Source organism: Benincasa hispida, chromosome 12 (genome assembly GCF_027475165.1).
Source record: "Benincasa hispida cultivar pf3 chromosome 12, pf3_genome.v1.1, whole genome shotgun sequence".
Taxonomy (NCBI): domain Eukaryota; kingdom Viridiplantae; phylum Streptophyta; class Magnoliopsida; order Cucurbitales; family Cucurbitaceae; genus Benincasa; species Benincasa hispida.
In genome coordinates, this window is record NC_143489.1 from 76,512,845 (window position 1) to 76,538,868 (window position 26,024).

Below are 26,024 nucleotides of genomic sequence, written 5' to 3' on the forward strand. Positions count from 1 at the left end.
TGGGAGAGTGCGGAAGCTTCAAGATCAGAGAGAGGACCAGCTCCTGCGGAAGCAGGAATATCTTTTGAACCAAATAGAGTTGATAGTGTAAAAGCCTTGGGAAGTAAAGGATTGCTACCAGGCTCTCTATCCTTATCTTTCATTGTTATTTTGTACTCAAACTCATCTATAGAAATGGAATTTAATCTCTATATCTGTTCACTCTCTGTTTATTACGCATGAGTAGCTAACTCTGTCGAATGGGTTGAGAAGCATTTAGCTAGCATAATTAGGGATCTTCATTCTATGCGATTATCTTGTATTATGTATGCTTCATTCGTCCATTAGAGATACTCGGGAGGGTAGTCTAAGGACAGGATCTAGGCTTGGAAAAGTCAGGTTAGAATCTAGGCTTGGGAGAGTCAGATTAGAACGCATAATCAAGAGATAAGAGCTTAGGAATAAGCATTGTTTGCTATTAATGCATCGCATGCATCCTAGAGATAGGATATGATTGTGTGTTGTCACCTTGTCTTTGTGTGCATCTTGCATCATCGCATAGGAAAAGAGTAGAGACTTAGAGATAAGCTTTATGGACACTTTTGCATTCAACACATGCGTCCTAGACTTAGGAGCATCGCATTTGCATTGGAAAATGATTTATTGTTGCATGAGTGTAGCATGATCGCATAGTCTGACACATTCCCAGGTAACGCTAGTTAAAGACCTTCTCAACCCGTTCCTCCGCATACTTAGTGCATCTATCGCATAATCAAACTTTTCTCAAATCTGTCGCATTTATTTATTCTATTACTGCAACCAACAACACCAAACAACTATTTGAGTTACCGGTTACCGCAAAGTCTTCCTGAAAATTACCACCGCATACTGTTTTTCCAAGTCCCTGAGTTCGATCCTGGACTTATCAGGAAACTCAGTGGGGTTTATACTTGGATTCCACTGGGAAAACTTGTTGCTTAATGTAATTCCATCACCACATTTCATTCCATATTTTCACCTCATAAAATAACGCATCATGTTTTTGGCGTTGTTGCCGGGGACTTCGACAAATCAGTGTTCAAACGGTAATTTTTCTGATTTCTTTACAGCTTTCAATCTCTGGCGAATTACGACCCGAAGATTGAAAGGAAATTTCGATGAAGACTGAGAGATAACTACCAACAACAAGAGAGAACCCTAAGAATGGCAGAACAACCGGAAGAAAAAGCCACAAACGTGATCAATATAATAGCCAACCCCATCCTTCTGGCAAATGACTGCAATAGACTCAGTCGGGACTATGCGTCGCCCAACCTCTATGATTTATCTTCAGGAATGATGAAGCCAGTGTTAGATGGTTCGAGGTTTGAAATGAAACCGATAATGCTGCAGATGAATCAGGCTGCTAGGTAGTTTGGAGGGAGACGTGGCGAAAACCCGCACGCCCACCTCCAGAGCTTCATAGAAATCTGCAACACTTTTGTGTTCTCGAATATCTCCACCGAGGAAGTTCGACTTACTTTGTTCCCATTTTTCTTATGCGATCAAGCTAGAAAATGGTGGGAACAAGTGGTGGAAAAGTTTATGAAGAAGTATTTCCCACCAACCGATAATGCTAGGAGAAGGAAATTAATAACAAATTTTGAACAAGAAACTGACGTATCGCTCAGCGATGCCTGGGCGAGTTTCAAGATGGTAAGAGACTGTCCACATAACGGCTTACCAGACTGCTTGCAGATGGAGATTTTTTACCAAGGACTGAACCCTGCTTCGCAGACCACTGCTAATGCGGCAGCAACTGGTGGTCTGCTTGACAAAACATATGAGGAGGCCAAAATTATACTTGATCGTATTTCCAAAAATCACGAGGATTTGCGAGAAAGCGATCAAAGATTAAGAATTAAAGACAATGACGCAAAAAACGGGGCCATCGCATCCCTTCAAAATCAAATGACTGCGATGATGAGTTTGATACAAGGCATCGCAATTAACAGCAAGGGAGTGAAGAAAGAGCAGGTCAACGTAATTGCTCAAACGACCGCAAGTTGTGTCATTTGTGGAGACACTCATTCGATGGAAGAATGCCCAGGAAATCCGCAGTCAGTATGCTTCATAAAGAATAATCCCTATTCCGATACATACAACCCTGGGTGGAGAAACCACCCAAATTTTGCGTGGAAAAATCAACAACAAAACTTCCAACCAATGGCGCAAAAAGGAGGGCCACCCAGATTTTTTCCGCAAACAAACGATCCAACGCATAACCAAGCTAACAACTCACAAACACCACAATCTTCGTCCTTAGAGAACTTGTTGAAGAAGTACATTGAGAAGAACGAATCAGTGCTTCAGAATCAAGCAACGTCCATTCAAAATCTCGAAATTCAGCTGGGATAAATTGCAGGCGAGCTAAAAAATAGACCACAAGGAGCTTTGCCGAGCTCAACTGAGCTTCCACGCAACGTTGAGGGTACAGGGAAGAAACAATGCTTAGCAGTCTCCTTGCTAAGCAACAAAATGACTGCGGAAGTAAGGGTGGAACCCATCACGACCAACTTGAATGCGGTGACAACCGAGGACTCGTTGACTTGTAATTCAGAAGAGCCTGAGCAAATGAAACCAAAAGTTGCGTTCATTCTCAAGCCTCTAGATCATGAGACAAAAGAAGTCCAACTACCACCAGCTCCGCAAAGATTGAAAGAGAAACAAAATGATGAAGACAAGATCACAAAAGTGGCAATAACGCAAAATGCTATGATCCCACAAAAAAAAGTGCGACCCAGGAATCTTCACGATACCATGCTCCATTGGGGAGGACTACAGTGGCCAAGCACTATGTGATCTTGGGGCGAGTATAAACATAATGCCGCTATCAATCTTCAAACGATTGAGTATTGGCACACTTACATCTACGACAGAGACTCTCCTACTTGCGGACAGATCCCGAATACATCTTGAAGGAGAGCTGAAAAATGCCGCAATCTCAATTGATAAATTCATCTTGCCGGCAGAGTTCTTCATTTTGGATTACAAAGGGGACGAAGATGTGCTCATCATATTGGGACGACCATTCCTTTCGATCAGTCACGCTCAAATTGACGTGCGCAAGGGGGAGATTGTAATGAACATTCATGGGGAAAAGCTCCAGATTAAGGCAGTCAAGATCCCAGAGGACAAAGAAAAGAAGAAAAAGCCGTCGTGGACGTGAAAAGCCCAGCTTGGAATAAGCAGTCCCTGAATTGCTATCTGGCTCAACCTCACCAGGGACGCAATTCTTTGAATATCCTTTTTCCTGCATCAATATTTCATGAATTTCATCATCCTGTTATTATCTATTATCGCATTTCTACTTCTGTTACTTCAAAAAAAAAAAAAAGGTAAGAAAAATTTTGGAACTTTTTTTTATCATTTGACCCTCTCGATGTTTTCTTTACAAACGATCAAGGTACACGATTGCTGAGGCACTGATTACGGAGGCGCTGCACGAAGACGAAACTACTTTATTCCGTCACCGCAATCCAAAAGAAGAAGATTGCTACAAAGCATGATGCATCAATAAACAATGCGGGCGACAACGCAAATTTGAGGTTGTATTCTTCCTTGACTTTATTCCAAATTTTGCACTATCGCATCGCATTTTAATTTTGAAAGTTTTATCACCGCATCCTCTTTGATTACCACAATCATTTAACATTGATAAATTTAGTAAGTCACCGCATGCTATCTCTTTGCCAATTATGATTTCAATGATGAAACACATGCTTCTATTTTTTTGTATATACTAGAGTCAACTTAATTTTAGGACAGTCACCTTATGAAATATTTCTAGAAGTTAGTGGTCTACTAGCTTTCTTTCAAACTGACTCTTTAACAAACTTCCTAAGAACATTGCATGACTTCTTTCAATCTTTTGGCAATGAAGACATTGTCGCATTTTAAATGTGGGGGTGAGGTATTTATTTTCAACCTTGCTATTTTTAGCTCTATAAAAAGAAAAAAAAAAAAAGGAAAACTTTGAGAATAACAACTCCACTATCAACACAATGGGGAAACCCATGTTGATAAGAGTTAAGTTGTGAAGGACACTTACCCGTAGTTAGATGTCCGCATGACACACGTGGGGGCAAGCCAAAACGAAAGCAAATTGCCAGGATCAACGCATAAATAAATGACCACAACTCCGCTGCCAAGTAGGTATGAGTTTAGTTTGAGAAAGAGCGCCTTGCTCGTAGTTGGATGTTCGCATGACACACGTGGGGGCAAGCCAAAACGAAGGCAAGACACTTGGATCAGCGCAAGATCAGAGAAAAATAATAATGTAAAAAATATGCAAGGATAAAAATCATTTCACACCCTAGTGAAAAAAGTTCCTTTTGAAATAAATCATGTGATGTCCTAGAATCTAGTAAAGTTCTTTTGAAGGTTAAACTTGCAGTCCCTAGGTCTTAGAAATATTTTAAGAAGAGACTTGAATAAGACTTAAGGAAATTTCGGTATATAGGATTTGAATGAAGTATCCTTGAGAAATCTAGGAAAAGAGATTGCGACAGACTTTCTAAAGAAAATCTTTAGCTTATGCTTGAGGACAAGCATTGTTTAAATTTGGGGGTGTGATAACGGGCAGAAATGCACGTTATTATAGTGCTAAGTTATTAAACAATGAAGGTTTGCGTTGATGAAATATGTTAGATTGCGTCCAAAAAGCATTAAGTTCATGACATTGCTGTCATATGCGTCCATCGCATAGAATCAGTTAACTTTTGTATTTTTATCCAGAATATGCGTTAACGCAAGGTGGAAAGCGCGATCATAAGAAATCAATGGTCGAGCGAAACATTACCGTAAGGCTTTGCGGTGATTTGTGCTCGCAAACATCTGCTCAAGAAGGATTGCCGCATAGAGCCGCGCAACTTGATGGGCGCATCTGGGTGAAAAGCATAATTAATCACGATGGGATAGAAAGTTGATGACGGTCGGATCCAAATTAACTTGACAAGCCACTAACGATAACAAGTACACTCAGCTTTTCGATGACAAATATTCGGTGCATCAGTCAGAGAATTAAAGACATCTCATCTGTGCAATCATAAGAGAGAAGCCGCCTTTCACCCCGAAGCTCTATAAATACCAAAGGCAACCATTAGAAAAAGAGTTCAGCTGGTTCAGTTGTTCAGCTAGTTCAGCAAGTTCGGATACTTAGATAATTTTCTCCATAGTTAGAATAGCCTTGTTCTTAGATTTTCTTTTATTTTAAGGCGGAAGCGAGAGAAGTGAGATTGTGCCGACAGATCGTTCCGATGAACTTGGAAGAGTGCCGAAAGCTTCAAGATCAGAAAGAGGGCTAGCTCTTGCGGAAGCAAGAATATCTTTTGAACCGAATAGAGTTGACAGTGTAAAAGCCTTGGGAAGCAAGGGATTGCTACCAGACTCTCTATCCTTATCTTCTATTGTTATTTTGTACTCAAACTCATCTATAGAAATGGAATTTACTTCTCTATATCTGTTCACTCTCTGTTTATTACGCATAAGCAGCTAAATCTGTCGAATGGGTTGAGAAGCATTTAGCTAGCATAACTGGGAATCTTCATTCTATGCGATTATCTTATATTATGTATGCTTCATTCCTTCATTAGAAATACTCGGGAAGGTAGTCTAAGGACAGGATCTAGGCTTGAAAAAGTCAGGTTAGAATCTAGGCTCCAATGCATAATCAAGAGATAGGAGCTTAGAAATAAACACTGTTTGTTATTAACGCATCGCATGCATCCTAGAGATAGGATATGATTGTGTGCTGTCACCTTGTCTTTGTGTGCATCTTGCATCATCGCATAGGAAAAGAGTAGAGACTTAGAGATAAGCTCTATGGACACTTTTGCATTCAACACATGCATCCTAGACTTAGGAGCACTGCATATGCATTGGAAAATGATTTGTTGTTGCATGAGTGTAGCATGATCGCATAGTCTGACACATTCCCAGGTAACGCTAGTTAAAGACCTTCTCAACCCGTTCCTCCGCATACTTAGTGCATCTATCGTATAATCAAACTTTTCTCAAATCTGTCGCATTTATTTATTCTATTACCGCAACCAACAAACCAAACAACTATTTGAGTTACCGGTTACCGCAAAGTCTTCCTGAAAATTACCACCGCATACTGTTTTTCCAAGTCCCTGAGTTCGATCCTGAACTTATCAGGAAACTCAGTGGGGTTTATACTTAGATTCCACTGGGAAAACTTGTTGCTTAATGCAATTCCATCACCGCATTTCATTCCATATTTTCACCTCATATTTTCAGCCTTCTTTTCCTTCAGATAACGAGGACAATTCTTTTTCCAGTGTCTGTTCTGGTTACAGTGGAAACATTTTCCTTTTTCAACCGGTGGTGAGTTAGCAGGCGCACTCCTTTTTCCTTTACTACCCTTCTTCTTCTTCCCCTTTCCAGAGTTAGAAGTGGAAGGTGTAAACTTTGTTCCTAAAGTCGAACCTCGATAGAACCTTTTAAAGGACGAGACAACCTCCCTTTTTTTTCCTTACTTTTCAGCAAGGATTGGTAAGTCTATAACTCGTTGAGAAGAATGGTAAGGGAGTAGTCCACTTTGTTAAGAATCGTATTGCTAACAAAGTGGAGGAAGCTCTCTGACAATGTATGCAGGATAATGTTAACCTGATTGCCCTCATCGATTTTAGACCCATTTATCTCCGCCACGTTAAAGTGGACCATCATATTTAGCACGTGTTCACGAACAGAGGTGTCTTTCTCTATTTTGGAGATGAAGATGTGTTTTAGAGCCCCATGCTTGAGCTGCCCAGACGGTTGTCCGAACATTCCCCACAGGGACTCCATGATTTCATGAGTTGATACCATGGACTCGTGTTTCTTGGCCAACACGTCACCAAGACTAGCCAGAATATAGGCTCGGGCCTTCTCGTTTGCTCGTGTTCAACGCTCGTATGTCGTCCGAACATTTTTAGTAGCGTCTTGAGGTGGAATAGAAGGACATTCCTCCGTAAGAACAAACTTCAGATCCTCGATGATGAGTATCGTCGTGAGCATATGTTTACAACTTGAATAGTTTTGGCTATTCAGTTTTTCGGTGCTAAGTAAATTGATAGTGGTAGAAGCCATTAAAAACCGTTGCTAAAAAAACGAATAACCTTTTATAAGACTTTGCAAAAAAAAAAAAAAAAATCACATTTTTTTAACCAATTAGTTTTAACAAAACAGATTCCAAGTACCCTAAGTGAAAAGACTTCTATTTTGTAATGATGCCCTACCGGGGCAGGACAAACGTCACTGGTGGGGTGATCAGATGTCCCTTCACTGGGATGAGACATTCTCAATCATTAGGTAGAACCAACTCTTGGAACTAAACCTACTAGCCACAATTTATTTGGTCTAAGACAGTTAACCCTTACCAATCCCGCGTAAGTGTAACCCCTCATTTTCGGCCCCAGAGTCCTGCTCTAATGCGCCCACCATAGGGAAAAAGCATATTAGGATAAGAGACTAAGTAACTTTATCCTCTTACAGGAGATCAAACAAAGAAACGCGCAAAACAACCATCCTATAGGGGGACACACCCAAGGTGCCACGAGGCGATGCACAGAAACTTTATTCAATCCAACGAGGGAGACCAGGGATATGCTATCGCACTTCCCGCTCCCACTTACTATGAACACTCTCTCCATCCACCTTGATATTAATCTACCCAAACACCATCCGTTAGGGGGACACGCCAAAGGTGCCTTGAGGCCGAGGGTAGATCTCACGGTGTGGACTATGAGGGAGAAACGCGAGATGTGAAAATGAAGCATCAAATGCCCTAAGTACCTCCCACTGAATGTTTTACATAGGAGTTTATTAACCTAGACTATCCGACTACTAATAATGATCTAAGTCATTTATTAAGTTTGCTCAAAAACAACTTTTGTCTTTGAAATTAAAAAACAAATCCAAGTAGTCACATTAAACTCTTTAATGGACTAGCCTTAATTTGCATGCATGCATCAAATTTATCTAAATTACCTTTCCTGGTAGATTCCCAGGTAGGGGTGTTTCGTTACCTTCATCTTAAATAACCTAGCCTAGACAGAATCCGCCTTAGACAAAAGGTCTATTATAGATAGATTTGCTACATATTAATCTTTTACTAATTATTTTAGTTCTAATTTCATTTTATAACCATTTATAAAATAAACAACTAAAACACTCATGTCACATAACAAAGTGTTTATAACGCTTATAAATATTACGTTAAATAAATAAAGCATACATAAATATAACTCTTATATTATATGATGCATGAGCATGCCCTTATGAAAATTAAATCATGCTTCACTAAATCATAACACTTATAATAAAGAGAATATGCATGACCTAAGGTGGGATTTATCTATATGTTCATACCATATGAAAAACAAAAACAAAAATATATATATATATATATATATACACATCACATGTATAAAACCATAGATTAATGAACCGGGATGAACCAAAACAAAACCGGAATGAGAAAACAATCTATTTACATAATTCAGCTGAGCAAACCGGTTCACAAGCGAACTGGGTCTTGAACTACCGGGTGAAGCTCCTATCGTTTAGTAAACGCCTCTAGGTAAACGATCGTGTAGTGCACACTAGACGATAGCATAACAGCTAAACGATTGCATAGACAACAATGAGGTTGTGAAGCCTGATCGTTTAGACGGTCGCTTAGCACGCGAAAGGTAAACGATTTACCATGCAATTACTCCGTGATCGTATAGTCAGTAACTAAGCAATGAGGCTTGCTGAGCTATACGATCGTCTAGTGCGCGTGTGCATTAAATGAAAGTCGAGCACCCAATACTCAGCGATCGTCTACATGACACGACCAACACTTGATTGTCTTCTTCCACAAAGAACAGCAACCCTTGCTCCGAACTTCATCACGAGCGACTCAAGACTCAAACTAACTTTGAATTTACAGACTCGAAAGCAATTAATTGTGCCCAAAAAACGCAGGGGCCTTTACAATTAACTAGAGAATTCAACAAACCGAGGTTACATCCCAGCAATTTCCATTAATCCACACATCCACAAACAAATTACACTTAAAACAGAGAGTAGACATGCTGCACCCACCGTGAATGTAAATGCAATTCTTTTACGGCAATGAATTGGAATATCAGAAACCTGGCTCTGATACCAATTGAAGGAACTCTTATTCAAGAGTACCTAGAGCGGAAGCGAATCTTTCCAATTCATTGTGACAGAATTACCACACGTACATTCAAACATACTAATATGTATTCATAACACTAAAGAGATCAAGAGATCATACTAGATGAAGATTTCTTCTTCACAATGAGTCTAAAACCCAATCGTCTACCTCGAACAATCACCAATCGAACAAACGAAAACGGAGATGTCACTACTACTCAGAGCCCTTAGTATTCTTGGAGTGAGAATCCAAAGTGTGGGCTTTGTTCGGATTTGGTGGAGGGAAGGAGGAAGAGAGACCGTACACAACGATCAAGCAAGTGGGAGATGAGGTCGTCTATCGCATAGACAAAATGCTTGATCGTTTAGGTGAAGTATATGATCGTGTAGGAAAAAGTAAACAATCGTCTAAATAATCGTGTAGGAAAGGGTAAGTGATCGTCTAAACGATCATGTAGAAAAACTAAGCAATCGTTTATACAATCGTTTAGTAAATACCGGGAGCTAAACAATCACTTAGGAAAAGGTAAACGATCGTTTAGCTAATAGCACGCGAAGGTGTAATCGGTAAGTGATCGCTTAGCAATATTGTATATGTAAGCGATCGTGTAGGCACTATCGTATAGGCACTGATTTTCTAAGCGATGACACACTCTTTTTCACAATATCCACGCATCTCATGCTTAACACACCGTCAACTATTTATGCATCTCGAAGTGATCTTTCAATGCACTCATCCGTTATTAGAACAGAAGAGATGCCGTTCCATTTCCTTTATAACCGTCTAATGAATGTGATCTCATCATATTCATATCATATAAATTAATATCATATATTAATTATAATATTTTCCTTTACTAGATATAAATCATATTTATATCCATTTTCCTCCAAATTAATGCATTTCATACATAAAATTAATTATATCATATTTAATTAACTCGTTCAATTATAGCATATATAATCGAACTCCCTCTTATCAATTTGAACATTTCAAACTGACCCAAAAATTGACTCTCAACTTGTATCCAAGCTACCAAGGGGACCTTATGGACCTATGGCTCGAACCTCCAACAGTACGTGAATAGCTGACTAAACTCTTTAGTCACGATATTCACCATCCGTTAACTGCCAGACATTCCACTAAAGACCAATAGTTGAACTCTTCTTGCCACAGATATATTTTCTATATCCATTGGATATAACCAATCATTAGTACGATGACCCTTCACAGATGCTCGTAATTACAGCAGGCCAATTTATCGTCTTGCCCTTGTAATTACATCTTCCTCCTTAAGTACCATTGATCCTACAAATACAACATAGTCCTACTATATGTGAACACCTCTCAGGTCATGAGAAGGTGCGTGGCGCCACATCGTTCAAGCCTCGGGATCAGCCCTTAAGAGAGCAATCTATCTACTTACCCCTACTTTGGGGAAGGAATGAACTCAGCTATCTTGTGAAGCTGAGTTCCCAGCTCTCAAATCAGACGAATCCTCAAAATGGTAGATTTGAGTTGGCGCTCTGGCCACTAGCACCCATGCCAATCAAAGGACCGCCCTCAATTGTAGGAGTTCCCAACTCACTCAGGATTGAGGTCATGTTATCTATGGTCATCCTAGTGAAGTGAAGTCTCAGTCAAAAATGAATTTATATGACAAGAGAATAACACTTCGAGGTCAGGTCTTATACAAACTCTTTGTATAGGACGCTACTGCTCACATGTCCACTACACGAATGATCAGGATTAGACTATCTGTGACAAGTCACAACATTTGTAACTATTCCACAAAGCAGGTCGTGTCCGTAGTGTTACCAGGATAAGGTTTCCCTCTTATATTCATATACTACAGATTATTTTGTTTGTCACTTAAGACATGATCCACTTGTATATCATTACATACATGCTTAAGTTACATAAATACAACCAGAGATATTAAGTTTATTGGTTTGTGGTAAAATAAAAAATATCTAAATGTGCAAAGTCAAAAAGTGAAGTAAATATCATATATATTATACATCAAAAGTATTCGTACAAAGTTGTTTACAAACTACAGGACACGAGACTTTAGGACACAAACCCCAACAACTAGAATAAGGTATCCAACTTTACCCATATACTATAGACCTTTAGGTTATTTCTTAAACTTGATCCACATGTATGTCAACTACATACTATTGAAGACCACCTATAATAACATTGAATTTTTTCGATTAATGGATAAATTATTGTATAACTAATAATTAATCAATTAATTAATTATGAGGTTTTAGGACACAAATCCCAACACTATCCAAATGAGGATGCTCTGAAAAACGTAGGTAAAATAGAGGCTCTAAGTCTGAGTCTTCATCACTTTTATGAGGAAGTTGTGATTCTGTGTATAGATCGATGTGTTACACCCATCACTATAACCATAGAAACCCTAATCACTTGAATAACTATAGTTACTATAAGATAGCCATAATTCAATTTTGAGGTGAAATGAGTTTGAATGGGGTCAAAAATTAATAAATGTTTCCTTTTCAAACTATTTTTCTTGGAAATTAAATTATTGGATGGTTAAAAAAGCAAAACTCGGTGAAATGATGTGAAATCCAATGAAAAAAGTTTGAATGAGATTAAAAATAAATATATATATTATTGTTTCAATTTTGTTTAGATAATTGTAGACACTCGTAGACGTCTATCAGTGATAGGTACTAATAGATGTCTATCAATGTTCGTAAAATTTTGTTATATTTAATAAAAAAATTATCAGTTTTTTATATTTTAAAAACCTCCATTTCTTTTTTTGAAAATGAAAATTTTGGATGGTAAAAAAAACAAAAGTCAAGTAAAATGATGTGAAAATTCAATTAAGAAATCTGAATAAGGTAAAAAATATATGTGTGTGTGTTCTTTTTTTTTCTAAATTCATTTTATTGAAAATGAAATTTTTGGAAGGTAAAAAAAATCAAAATTCACATAATTCAATTTTGAAATGAAATGAAAGTTCGATGAAAAAGTTTGAATGAAAAAATAATATATATTCTTTTTTGTATTTTTTTTTTTAGGAATTGGAATGTATGTCAAAATTTAAGGTTTCATTCTGAAAAATGGAAAAACCGCCCAAAAATAAAATTTATAGCAACTCACGTGACATGCACATGACCACAAATTTCTGAATCCTTGATTTGCCCTTGTTTGGTTCGTAATAGTTTTTGTTGATGAAACTACAAATACTAGGTAATTGTATAATAAAAAACAAAGCCGAGTTATGTATACAAAGTAATTGTTTATATTTCTCAAATAACAGCTGCCCACCTAATTTTGCTCATGTAGTTAACATAATCTCCATATTTGATTATTATTTTATATTATGTTTAACCACTTTTCGAATTAATCTCACCTTGATTAAATATCCAGATTTTTCTACCAAATTATATTTTAAATATCCATATATAATTAACTTCTATTTTATCGGTACATTTTATTCAAATATTTGAATGATTTTTCATTACTTTATACGTAGTCAATTTTACTCAAATCTTTGAATTGTTTTTTATAATATTTTATATACATTCTTAATAAATTATTGTATATTTTTCATTTAATAAATTAGTTTTATATACTATTTTTGCTATTATTTTAACGATTTGGAAAAAAGAAATATCACTTCGTAAAAAAATAGTCATAACTTTTGTTACTCATACAAAGTGTTCATCAATTTAGGTTTTGTTATGGTTTCTTTACCAAACTTCTGTTTTTTCTATGACTTTACAACGGATTAGACTCTTGATGGGAAAAGAATTCTCGCTACCATGATTTTCGAAATTTTGAGGTGCATATTCCATCAAATTTATCGTTCCAACAATTTGTGGAATATATCAAAGGTAAAAAATTTTCTCGTTCGACAATGTACTGGATTGGTTCTGCCAATTCGAATATTGTTCAAAGATATTTTGTGGTTAATGTCAGTTTTATCAAGAGTCCCCCAAATTAGTGATACTACAAATACTAGGTAATTGTAGAATAAAAAACAGGATCAAGTTATGTATACAAGTCAATTGCTGATGTTCCTTAACAACAACTGCCCTCTTAATTTATTAAGGTTGTTGAAAATAAAGATATTTTGTAGTTCCAAACAAGACACTGATCATTCTTCCCAAACTCTTAAGGGATTTTTCAGTCGTGTTCCCACTAAAGTAGGTTGACTTTTTAGGAGCAAGTCTCTATTGAAAAAAGCAGTTTATTTGTTATATACATGAATTAGACACTTTATCAGAATGCATTGTTTAATGTGTGATAGTTGTCTAAGTAGATCATATTTGTTGTTTTCAAATAGTTTTGAAACTCACCTTTAGAATTCCATGTGGAGTAGTTTTGACGATTGTTAATCATTATTTTCTAATTTTAGATTCCATTTTGCTATTTTTACAATTAATTTTTTTTTTTTGCTATTTATCCAAATGAAAACTTTAATTTTACTATTTATCTAGTCGACCCTCTTTTTTTCAAATTCAATTTCTTTCCAAATGAAAGTTTTGGATTAAAAATTAAAAAAATTTAAAAGACAGCATACCAAAAAAACTTGATATTGAAAAAAAAACATAAACAAATATTAAAACGACATAATCAATAGAATATCCACGATTTGCTTGAACTAAGAATAACATTTCCATGACAATATATCATCAACAAATCATTAAATTTTGAGAAAAACAATCTTACCCCAATCTCTCTATCGGGTACGTGATTTTATGGATATTCTGGCGAGATGCAATTTTTTTTATCCTTGATTTAATCGATCTTTGTGTTTCATGCGTACAATTTTCAATAAAGTGAATTTGAACATCAATTTTTATCATCATCAAGTGACCATTTACACCTATCGGTTAGATAGACCTCTTTCAGAAGGAGAATTCATTCCCTGTACTGGAAACAACAAATCAAATTCCCCAGAACAATGAAGGGCAGCAAAAATGAAAAACAAAATGCTCTATTCAGTCTGTCTAAATAAACAGTATGCTATGCTGAGGGGAAGAAAGAAAAGTCATAAATAAATAGTTTGATCTGGCAAAAAGTCATAACCAACAGTTGAAACACACACAAAGGGAAATGGACAAGGAAAAATAGAAGACTTTGACAATTTACACCTAAACAAATATTAAACTTAAAAATCATTTTTGATACAGGAGAGAGTAGAGACTATATTATTCTAGTCAATTTCCTGCCCCAGATCAAAAACCCACAGTTTTCTAAGGGAAAATTTATAGAGAGATCACTTCGCACCTAAGGTCGGGAACTGCCCCGGGTCTTCAATGGATGGGGCTGCAACATTGCTCATTGAGCTACCACTGTATCCTCCCCTTAAACCACGGCCACGACCCCTTCCTCGGCCACCAGGGGCGTAGTGTCGCTCTCCTTCCGCAGGCCTCAAAAACTCATTAATACTCAAAGACTAACAAGTGGACAAAAAAAACCAGTCAATTTAATTTAACCTTTTAAAAGGTCTATTTTTCAAATTTTCAGGATTTTTTAAAAACCAAATGCCCAATTTACATAGCAATGTACGTAAAACATTTTATCAATGAAATATGAGACTGCTTCTCATTATAGAAAAAAGAAGGGGAAAAAAAAAAGACATGGAGAACATTTCTGTGTTATGAAGGGCTAAAAAACAATGTCCTAGGGCAAGCAAAATAAATGAAATTTTCATTGATGTTATAAAAAGAGTCTAATGCCTAACATACAATGATATGTAACGGAACACAAAATGAATTTAGAACCATAGCTTTGTATAAAAATGTATTTGGAAGCAAATTCTATCATCTGGAATAAACATACTTAAACGAATTAAATTCATTCTTTAGGAATCTAGTGTAATCAAATTGAAGATCATTGCAATTTAAAGCTGGCATTTTTAATGAAGATCAAGAAAGTTGGAAGATAAAGGTCAAATAAAATACTTCAAAGCACAATTTTATAATAAACTTCTTTTCCTCTAATAATGGTTCTAAATAATCAAAAGGGAAAAATACCTTTTTAGTCCCCGAGTTTTCAAGAATATGTGCATTCGGTCTATGAGGTTTCAATTTGGCCATTTTAGTTCAAGTTTTACAAAATAGGTCTAAAAGGTTCTTATTCTTATTTTCTAAATTAATTAGATATTTTTTTAATATTCTTTTAAATTTTGATATGACATTTTTAAATAAAAAATATATTTTCTCTCTCCTCTCTCTTCCCATTCACTAACTCTTCTCTCTTCTCTCTACTCCCTTCTCCACGATTCTTCTCTCTCTCTCCCTCTTCCCCTGCCTTCACCATTCTTCCTTCTTTACTGATCCATTTTCTTCAATAGCAAAGCGTACTACAATTGAATTCGACACCACCATCTTGGCGAGAACTTGTTTTTTTTTTCAGTACCATTGGCATCGATAGAAAAAAAAATAAAATCATAAGTTTTTATATGAACATTTCAAAGAATTTGTACAATTTCATAATCTCCATTTGTGTCAAGCTTTACTCATTTTTAAATTACAGAGTGCAAATCTGCTAGTTGAAATAATTAATATCGGCACATTCTCATGAAACTTAAAAATTGTTAGAAGTTTAATCTTTCTCTACTTGACAACATGGCCTATCGCATGAAAGTTTAGAAGGTTTGAAGAATAAAAGAAAATAAGAGGCCAAAGGGAATGTGTCCATTGGAGGAAGGAGAGAAGAGATGGAACTGGAAAGTGGGAACGATGATGGAAGAAGGGGAGGGGAGGAGAGAGAAGTGGAGAGTGGATGGGAAGAGGGAGGAGAGAGAATATATTTTTTTATTAATGTCATATCAAAATTTAAAAGAATATAAAAAATATCTAATTAATTTAGAAAATGAGAATAAGGACCTTTTAAAAACCTATTTTGTAAAACTGAAGGACTAAAATGACTAAATTGAAACCATAGGAACCAAATGCACATATTCTTGAAAATTTGGGGAACCTAAAAAGGTATTTTCAATTTCTTCTGGTCAACCTGAGCATAGGCTCACCAAGTAGGTCACCTCCCTCTACCTACTCTAATAGGTCATTAGTGCAAATTTCAACCATATGTAAATAATACTCTTCAAGAAAAACAAATTCAACTAAATTTCTTTTGGTAGGTTCCAGATAAACCCAATAAAGAGCATCCTATGTGCTTGCAGGACAACGTTGTTTCAAAATATAAGGCTTGAGGAAAGGAAGATGTGAGGTTAGACTACGATGGAACAGAAGAAGTTGCCTCTGCCTATGTTGAACAAGAGGCACACTTATTGACGCTATATGGACGGATTTCTACCCAAGAAAAGTTAAATTCTTCCTCTGGAAAATTAGTCACAATGCCATCAATACAAATGATAAAATCCAGAGACGTTTCCCACAAGTGGCCCTCTCTCCACAGTGCTGCCATCTTTGCTACGCTGCTTATGAGACCCCAAACCACCTTTTCATTCACTGCCCATTTACCAAGCATTTTTGGAAAGAGATCACCTTTGGATGGTCTACTCCACTTCCTAATGATTTATCGAGCCTCCTCATGTATACTCTCTCACTGGCAATCCTTTTGCCTCACACAAGAAGATTTGTGGTCACATATGATTCGCGCTTTCTGATGGTTATTATAGAAGGAGAGGAACAATCATCTCTTCAATGATAAAGGACGCTCTTTTTGACATCTTTTTTGAACATATTATCCACCTTGCTATGACTCGGTGCAAATGTATATTTATCTTTACATCTTATGATCTTACATCTCTTTTGACCCATTGGAGAAGTCTTCTCTAACTCCTTTGGTTCCAGACAATCTCACCTTTTGTAAATTTCATACATCAATGGATTTTGTTTCTCATAAAAAAGAAAAAGAAAAAGAAAAAGAAAGAACGAAGAAAACTCAATTTTCTTTTCTTCTCCCCTTTTACTATTTTATTTTTGTCTATTTTTCTTTGTTCATTTAATTCATCATAACAACATTGGAAAAAAATATAGGCTCGTAGGGTCTGGAGTCACGTTCTTTCACCATCTTCTTGGGGCAAGGCAAAATTTCAGTTTCTCCAGATTTTTTTCTCTATTTTCAGGATGATCTTAGATGAATAACTCATGAAAACTAATGTATATTGTGATCGGCAATTGAGATCTTTCACTCTTTTATAATGTTGTTATGTTATGATATAATTTTAAAGTTCAAAATGAGACTTATGGACAAAGACTTACACTCGCCTCACTATGGAAAAGAAAAGCTGGAGGCTGCTCTAAGACTTCTAAAATTTTGCCGGGCATCAAAACCAAGTAAACAATGTAATGGGCAGAAATCTTTAAAGAAAATGAGGCAATAATACCTTCTTAGTTCTCTCCTCCTTATCTGCAATTTCTTTTCGCTTATCCTTCTCGGATCCCTACAAGTGGAGTAAGAAATGAGATGAAACTGCCAAGTCCTCATTTAATGTACCAAGAGGCCAAGGGTCATAAGATCCCATAGGCCATGGATAATCAACTATGAAAGAGGATTAAGTCGGTGTACCAATTTAATAAAGATTTCGTTGTTGTCCTTCTTGCTTGAAAGTTGTTGCATGGATGCAAATTCTTTAGGATCCACCTTCCTCTCCTCAGTTTTTAGAGCTAGAAGGGCCTTCCTTTTATCCTCAAGCAACTTTTCATACTCCTCCAGTGTCATTTCCTGCATCAAGAAAAAGAGAGCAAATTAGATTCAAAATCAAGTCAAACAGTACAATGGTGTTTGCAACCCAGAGCCCACCAGACTAATATATGCAATCAAATTTACAACTGCTACATGTATCAAATTTGTGCTACTAAAAGTAAAGTAATAAAGCCTGTTCAAGTTGACATGCTTTTCAACCACAAGAAAATCAAGGGCAAGTGAGATAATAGGCCCCAGATTTAAGAGAAATTTACAAAAACTGAAGATAATAACCTTGTCTTCTGGTACTGCTTCCTCCGGTTCTTTAGCAGGGTTCTCTGTATTGACCCCTGATGTATCATCCTCTTGAATAGGCTTCTCGTCACCTACATTCTTTTCAGTTTCATTAACAGCTTCCTCCGGCACCCTAAATATAAAACAGAAATTTATAGGCTACAAGAGAGGATAACACAAACATAAAAAATGCAACCCCCCTCCCTCAAAAGAAAAATGAGGCTAGCCAAGCTCCTTGTAATATGTTGGGTGGTTGAGTGCATCTTCACATATTGGGAAAGGCATTGACCATAGAATTTTGTCTTTCAAGCCAACCTGGTGGCTTCTATGAGAAAGGGATTGAGAAGAAGGCTCATGTATGCACCTAATACCAGGAAAAAGACATCCATGAAGATGGAAGATATACACATGTACTTACTCAGCAAATTCGTCAGTTGACCTTCCCCAATTTCCACGACCAGCCCCTTCACGTTTAAATTCATTTCTGGTCATAAAATCAGGAATGAAGTGTCAAAACAGTGCAGAACATACAGCAGGGGAATGCATTGAATTTTAAAAGAATAGACGCTCACCCACGGCCAGTTCCACTGTGGCGTTCAAATGCTCTACGAGGGCGTTCCCCATCAGCAGCCTCTCCATTATTGAAACCACCCCGACGGCCACCACGACCACGAGGCCCACCATATCCACGTCTTTCCGCTGTTTTTCCACCCTCTCCATCTTCAGGTGCATTAGTGCTCTCATTATTGGCAAAGTCACGATTGAAGCCACCACCCTCACGACCTCGCCCATATCCCCGTCCTCCCCCCCGTCCACTGCCACGACCTCCACGACTGCCTTCATTCCTTGATTCTCTTACTACTCAAAGTAAGAAAAAGATTGTCTCAATCACTCAATGGATAATTCATTCCAGTCCACTCATAAGAATCCGATGGTCAGAGCAATAGTAGGTTGGTAAATTATAATCTAAAAGGACGGCAAAATGTTAAAAAAGCAAGACTAACAAGATAATGAAAAATTGATTGCACACTCCTAAGTTCCTGAAAAAGTCCCCAAATCAACAAACAATCATAAATTCAGCTTGGTAATGTCCAACTGTTATCATAGATTCAAATCATTAATAATCATGAACAAAAACAACATATCATAGTAAGAAAACAAAAATTTATCTAAACCTTGAAACATTTAAATAGAATTTATTAATTCACAACTGCATTACAGACATCAGATAAGGTATTGATACTTTCAACTCATTAATGTTCCAATCAAAGTACCTAAGCAGACACGTCATTGGGTATTATCTGAATTACAAACAAAACTTAAATGCAAAAACACAATATAACAAAGCCAACTATTACATCCTACTAATCCTTTGTAAAAAAAAAAAGGTAGCTTTAATACTTCGACCCAATTAAAAACAGTAACCACCCTTCACTCTTGCACAGTTTTAGAGCAGAAGGCCAAACAGCTAGAAACGAAACAATAAACAATATATGAAAAATGTAAAATCAATTAACCAAAACGATTAAAAAAACATCAATAATCAAAACCAAACCAGAAATTTTAGAAACGAAGAATCTAACCAGCCTGAGCAGGTGGAAGGGGCTTGGAAGGAAGACTAGCAGGCTTATTCGCCACCGGTTTCGTCTGAGCAGGGCCTTTCTTAGACGGCGGCGCCGCCACCGCCGCCACCTGATTAGCCGCAATTAGCTGCGACGGGTCCTCAGCGTCATCATCTCCCAACAAATCAAAAGGATTAACGGTCGCCATTTTCGAACAATCTCGAAACCAAAAACCCCAAAAAAGACCTCAAAGAAAAGGAAATTCCACTCCGAGAAAGGCGAGCAGAAAACCTATCTAAACAAGAGCTCCATGATTATAATAAAAGAAAGAATAAGAGATCTGTAGAGAAAGAAGAGGAAGAGGAAAAGGAAGAACCCTAGCCGCAATCGAAGTGAGTAATGTGAGTAGGAGCAAAAGAAGTCGACTGACCTAAATTCCTCAATTTATTTGTGTCCTTCCAACGTTTATTTGTATGAATTATACAACTTGTGTGCCTTCCCAATAAATATATATTTATTTCGGAAAAAAAATATTATTGTCATAGTTGGTTCGGTTTTTTTAAAAAAAAAAAAAAAAAAAATTGCAGGCGAATTGAAATTCAAACCAAACCGTTTGATTTTATAAAATAGAGAACCAAATCGATGTCCAATAAGGAACAAAACAAATTATTTAGATTTTGATTGAATTGGTTCCATGTTGGTTTGGTTTTCGGTTTTGAGTCCATACGGTCATTTTGCTTGTTCTTCTTCTTTTCAATTTTATTTCGGTTTTATTTTGAATTGATCATTTTTATTTATCTCAAATTAAAATTTGACTTAATTATTTTTTGTAGATTAAAATTAGGTATTTTTTTCTTTTCTTTCAGATAATAATAACTAGATTTTTTTCTAATGTTTATATGAACTCTAATAAGTAAAATATTGAAAGTAAAATTAATAATACAATCCATCATTCATCCAAGGAAATAAAATACTAATGTACATTGTGATGGTGTTGACATTCAGCATGCAAAAACAATTAGGATCTTAAGTACTATAATTCCATCAATTTTAACAAATAAACATGCAAGATCAAATAAAAATACTAGTAGGGTTTCTAAAATTATACATTTGTTGAACTCTTCAATCATTAAATTTCAGCTCAAAATTCTTTACCGACAAGCTGTAAATCACCACTTGATCTTCTTTATTATCTTTTAGGACCTTAAATTGGATGGTAAAACCCAAAAAGAGAGATCAATCGAAGGGATTTTTATTGGCAAGAAAAAACCTTATGAGAAACCACTTTTCACTTTTCTCATCCCAATGTCTATAGAAGGCCACCTTTTTTCTCAAATTTTTCTTCTTTTATCGAAGATATACATGCAAAGTTGAAGTTAACAACATATAGATACTCCATCCTCATGCACTCTGAGTGGGATAGGTGTTGAAATAGTGAGATAAGTGGGAAAACCCAATCATTATTTCCTTATTTTGAACTTTTCAAAATTGAAATCAAGATGAATTTTAAAACAAAATTCATTTCTTTAAATTAATTTTTATCCAAAATTAATTTAAATAATTAATTAAACAAATTTAATTAATTAAAATAATTTAATATCAAATATTTAATTCTAGAAACATCAATTCCTTAAACGTTAATCCATATTCATGTAATATTTAAATCAAATTTAAATATTATTCAATTCTCCAATTTCATTTAATTCGATAATGAAGCGTATAATTATATCGTATATGATTATTGATTCCCTTAATTCAAATTTGAATATTTTAAATTTACTGCTATTATAAGGTTTAATCCATTTGTGAGCTAGTAGGGGGACCTAATGGACCTACAAATCATGGGCTCCAATGATCTGACATTAACCGATTAGACTCTTTAACCTACTTAACCAACATTCATTAACTATTAGATCACTACACTAAAGCCTAGTAGTTGCACTCTATCACTTTAGATATATTTCTGTCCACTTAATATAACCATAATCAGGAAGTTGACCATTGACAAGTTGTTCGTAATATCGGCTAGGTCAAAATTTGTTTTACCCCTAAGATTACATCTTGTTCCTTAAATCCCATTGATCCTCTAATGAATAATTGGTTTGTGATCCAATCACCAAACCGAGTCCCTCGGGCTAATGAGAGGGTGGGGTCCTTGTTCAAAACCTGGAGTTAGTACTTAAGGGAACAACCTCTCTACTATCCCTAAAAACGAGTATGAGTGAATTCCATCTTGCTTCCTATGTCCCCAACTATCTACTTGATCTTACCCCTCAAATGGGAAGCTTATTGAGACGACACTATTGAGCCAACCTTCACCCATACAAATCTAAGGATAATCTTGAATAAATAGGAGTTCATGGTTAGCTCAGGATTAAGGTCAAGTTACCTAGGTCATCATTTTGAAATAGTCAATCTTAAATAGTAAACAATGTTATAAAGTAAGAGTGACTTATTTTTTGGTCCGGTCTTATACAATTTCTTTGCATAAGACGCCTCCATTTGCATGTCTTCACATGAACGATTTAGGATCACATCATTTGTACTAAATACAAAGTGAGTCGCATTCGATAGTGTTTCCATAATAAGGTACCCAGCCTTATCCGTATACTATAGACCGTTTTGGCTATCTACTCAAACTTGATCCACTCTCATGACTTCACATAAAGTTCAAATACTCATGTAATAGCCGTGGATCTTAGTTTATTGGATTTAGTTCTCACAAGTGCAATTTATATATTCAATAACAGTTTTATTGAGTAAACCTCAATAATTATTTTATTGCAAATAGAATATGTTTTAATTTTACAAACTGCGAGTTTTAGGACATACAACCTAACACATTGTTCATCAAAATTTAAGTGTGTATATATACTATTAGTTTGGTTCGATTTTGATTGATTTTTCAATAAAAACCAAACTGATCCAATGATTTTTTGTTTTCTTCAAATACAAACCAACATGTCTAACTTTTACACTAAAAAACCAAATTAAACCAATGGATCAGTTTGAATTGATTTTTGTCAATTTTTTGGATTTTTGTTGCTCTCCTAGTGTATAAGTTTAAAAGGTTCATCTACTAATAGAACTATTAAATATTTGAAAAATTTGTATGGATGACCCCTATTTAGGGGCCACTCGAAAATTTCCCTTATTTGAAAAAAAATGCTCAAAATTTAACCTTCTGCTTATGTCAACTGTGTGTGGAAGTACCATTTTAACCCTAAAACGGGTACAAGCCCAGACACAACCTAGATTTCTTGCTCTTACCTCTCACTCCTTCATCTCGTTCCTCAATTCACGTAGCCCTCCTTCATCTTTTTCCTTGACTTTTCCCCTTATTTTGAATTCTTCCCCTTGCTTCTTCCTCGTCAATTTTCTAGTTTTTTTCCTTTGAGTTTTTTCATTCATTTGAATTCTCACTCTTGCTTCTTCCTCTCGTTTCTTGGTCTCACTCTCGCTTCTTCCTCTTACTTATTGGTCTCACTCTTGCTTCTTCTTCTCGTTCTAATTCACGCTTCAACTTACATCTTTGATTCAAGAAGAAGAAGAAGATGTCAACATAAACAAAAGAAATCACCGGAATAAATAGGGCATCTGAAGAAGGATGGAAAGGAAATCTGGACATAAAAAGGAAAAACAAAGGAGCTACATAAACATAAATCGCCAGAAAAGAAAAAAGAGAAATCGTTGAAAAACAAAGAGCGTCATAAATAAAAGAAATCATTGAAAAAGAAAAAAAGAAAAAAAGAAAAATGACAGATAAAACGGAAAAAAAGAAAAAAATCTACAAAAGAGAGAAGGAAGAAGAAGAAGGGTTAAAGTGGTAAATTCACATGATGACGACATCAACAGAGCCAAAAATAGAGCAAATTATGAAGGCTAAATTTTGAGAAGATCCCTCGGTACCAATTTCCCTAAATATTCTCGGCACCAATTTCCCTAAATATTTTCCTGAATAAACACATTGTGACAGACCTATTGACCCATGGGTAGAGAGAATTGGATTTTTCCGTTGGATTCTCAGTTCCACAGCTTAAAAAATCATAAAGGATCAAGCCTAACCAAATTCATGATATATATTTATTGTTTCGTAATAACATTTACATGTGATAATGATAATTTTAAATATATTATTTGCAAAGTATTTACTTGTGACATATTAAAAAATATGACAGAATTTTGTTATCCATTATGATATTTTGGTTGACCAATGTTCCACTTTTAAATGAAGACGATAGTTGTGATGTGCTGATGACTAGAGAGACTACCAAAACATATTTAATGAATTAAATCTAAAAACACAAAATAAAATATAAATAACCGACCAAAAAAACTCTTTAGGATATTTGACCCCTCATACAATTATTGATAACTGATGATTATCTACCATAATACTATTTGAAATCTCTTTTGTTACCGTATTTACTATTTCCTAATTATCTTCACTCTCCCTCTTTGATATAATGTCTACTATTTTTTATCCAATTTACACTCCAAACACAAACTATTATAACCAACAAACTATAATACCGATTCAACACCTCAAATACTGGCTTAATTTTTGTCCAAGTCACGGGCGTCGCCTATTTAAGAAAGTTAAAAAGAAAGCCAAAAGAATTCCAAGCTCCAAAATGTAACTATGTTTTGTACATTAAAATCATGCATGAATTTACAATTTCAGTGATTACAAGTTGAACAAAAATTCTTTGCAACATTGCTCTAGCAAAACAAACTACACTTTCTAAAAGGTGAAACTCATATGATAGAGGTCTCAAAATTTTATTGAACTGGAGGAAGGAATAATGAATGTTACAAAACATTATTGTCCTCAACATGATAAATGAAGCAAGCCTATAATAGTAATGCTACAATCAAATAGAAACCTCAATATTATACAGAACTTGTTACGATGTCGTACGGCCTTCATTCAACATCTAGTTTCTCCTCCAAATGATTCAGTTTCCTTGGGTCCATATTTGTTAGTTGCATTATAAAGTTAATCAAAATCCTGATAGAAGTGATAGCACTGCTATGCCTCTTGGAAGATCAGCAATTTTTTTGAGAAGAGCAAGCCGATTTTTACGGATTTTTTCATTTTCCTGTAAACGAATGAATGCAAAAGAATTGTGGACGAATCGAGTAGTTAATTCAAGATAGCATTTAGAGAAAACATAAAACATGTTATTTCTTTAGACATTATTGCTTATGTGTTTATATGCTTCCAAAATGAACAGTCTGTTGTAAGAATCCAAGTGAACAAGTTACACATTATTTGACTAATTCTCAGACTAGAACTGAAATCTAACAATGTACCAAGACATGGATTAAAAGGAATGCAAAAATGTTCTAGAAATGTCCAAAATCTCTTATGTTTCGATTTTAATAAAAACGTGTTACTTTTGAAACAGTGACTGAAGATTGTTGAGATTTGAGATTTTTCTTAATTAAATTTCACTTGGTTGTTTTTTAAGTTACTTTAATTTATTGTTAGATTTAATTTTTTAGTTTAATGTTTTAAGTTTTGTGAGTTTCTATATTTAATGTTGTTTTGAATGGCAAGTTAGTGGTGGTTCACTTTTGTACCTATACAAATGTAAACTTCTATGTAAAGTTAGTATCACATTTTGAGTACCATATTTTGCATCACCAACATTTTCAACTTCAGTAAAAAGTTTATTCATCCATTGGATTTCACAATCTCATTTTCCATTTTCTTCTCTTTGTTTAACAAACATTGAGATTTGATTTACGGCATTCATCTAGTGATTTCATTTTCTCAACAAAGATAAAAATACAAATACGACTATAAGATTAATTAAAGGTAAGTGCAACATACCACCATTACAAATACACGCTCAAAGAAATCTTCAAGTGGCTCAATGAGCTTTGAAGATATTTCAAAGAATTCATCAACCTCAATGCCTGAATCAAATGAGAAATAAAATCAATCTTACCTCTACCTCAACCATAGTTGTGCATAAAGAAAGACGTAGAATTGCCAAGAAATTGCGACTAATGAAGAGAGTATACCAGGGTGAACTTCGTTTTTAATTGACAAAAACGTATTCCATAAAGCTCTTTCTTCATTCGATTCGAAGGCTGCCTCATCAACCTTAAAGAAAGAATAACAAGTAGAAAGAGAAGCATTTGAGTAAATACAATCATTTGAATGCAGTTATAAAATGGAGAAGGAAAAAGCCTGGGGGAAGAGTGAAAATCTCAGTTATAAGACAAGTCAAAAGAAAGAGAGAATTAAAAATGTGTTTTGTAGAAACATGAGCTACGTTAAATAATAAGTATAATAATGTTTATAAAAAATAAAAATACAG

At 35.4% G+C, this 26,024-nt stretch overlaps 2 protein-coding genes across 3 annotated transcripts in view; both read right to left on the reverse strand.

Moving 5' to 3' along the window:
* Positions 1-14,209: 14,209 nt before the first annotated feature.
* On the reverse strand, positions 14,210-20,181 carry LOC120066997 (RGG repeats nuclear RNA binding protein A-like). The gene is made up of 7 exons (XM_039018341.2): positions 19,714-20,181; positions 18,703-18,988; positions 18,549-18,614; positions 18,131-18,263; positions 17,720-17,875; positions 17,538-17,594; positions 14,210-14,636 (listed from the first exon to the last, which is right to left on the reverse strand). Exons 1-7 carry the CDS (start codon positions 19,898-19,900, stop codon positions 14,457-14,459), a joined length of 1,065 nt encoding a protein of 354 aa, XP_038874269.1. The 5' UTR covers positions 19,901-20,181; the 3' UTR covers positions 14,210-14,456.
* Positions 20,182-24,312: 4,131 nt separating this feature from the next.
* Positions 24,313-26,024, reverse strand: part of EDD1 (glycine-tRNA ligase) — a 72,374-nt gene continuing 70,662 nt past the window's right edge. For both annotated transcript variants that reach the window (XM_090308016.1, XM_039018333.2), the window contains 3 exons: positions 25,726-25,807; positions 25,532-25,617; positions 24,313-24,794 (listed from right to left, as the gene is read on the reverse strand). In XM_090308016.1, coding sequence (XP_090164142.1) covers positions 24,696-24,794; positions 25,532-25,617; positions 25,726-25,807 — 267 coding nt within the window. In that variant the 3' untranslated portion in view covers positions 24,313-24,695. The remainder of the gene's footprint in view (positions 24,795-25,531; positions 25,618-25,725; positions 25,808-26,024) is intronic.

Coding starts and splice junctions, on each gene's coding strand:
- LOC120066997 (XM_039018341.2), bottom strand. CDS start 19,900: ATGGCGACCGTTAATCCTTTTGATTTGTTGGGAGATGATGACGCTGAG. Junction 17,876..18,130: donor AAGCAGTACCAGAAGACAAG/GTTATTATCTTC, acceptor TTCTTGATGCAG/GAAATGACACTGGAGGAGTA. Junction 14,637..17,537: donor AGGAGGAGAGAACTAAGAAG/GTATTATTGCCT, acceptor TCCACTTGTTAG/TCTTTGAGTATTAATGAGTT.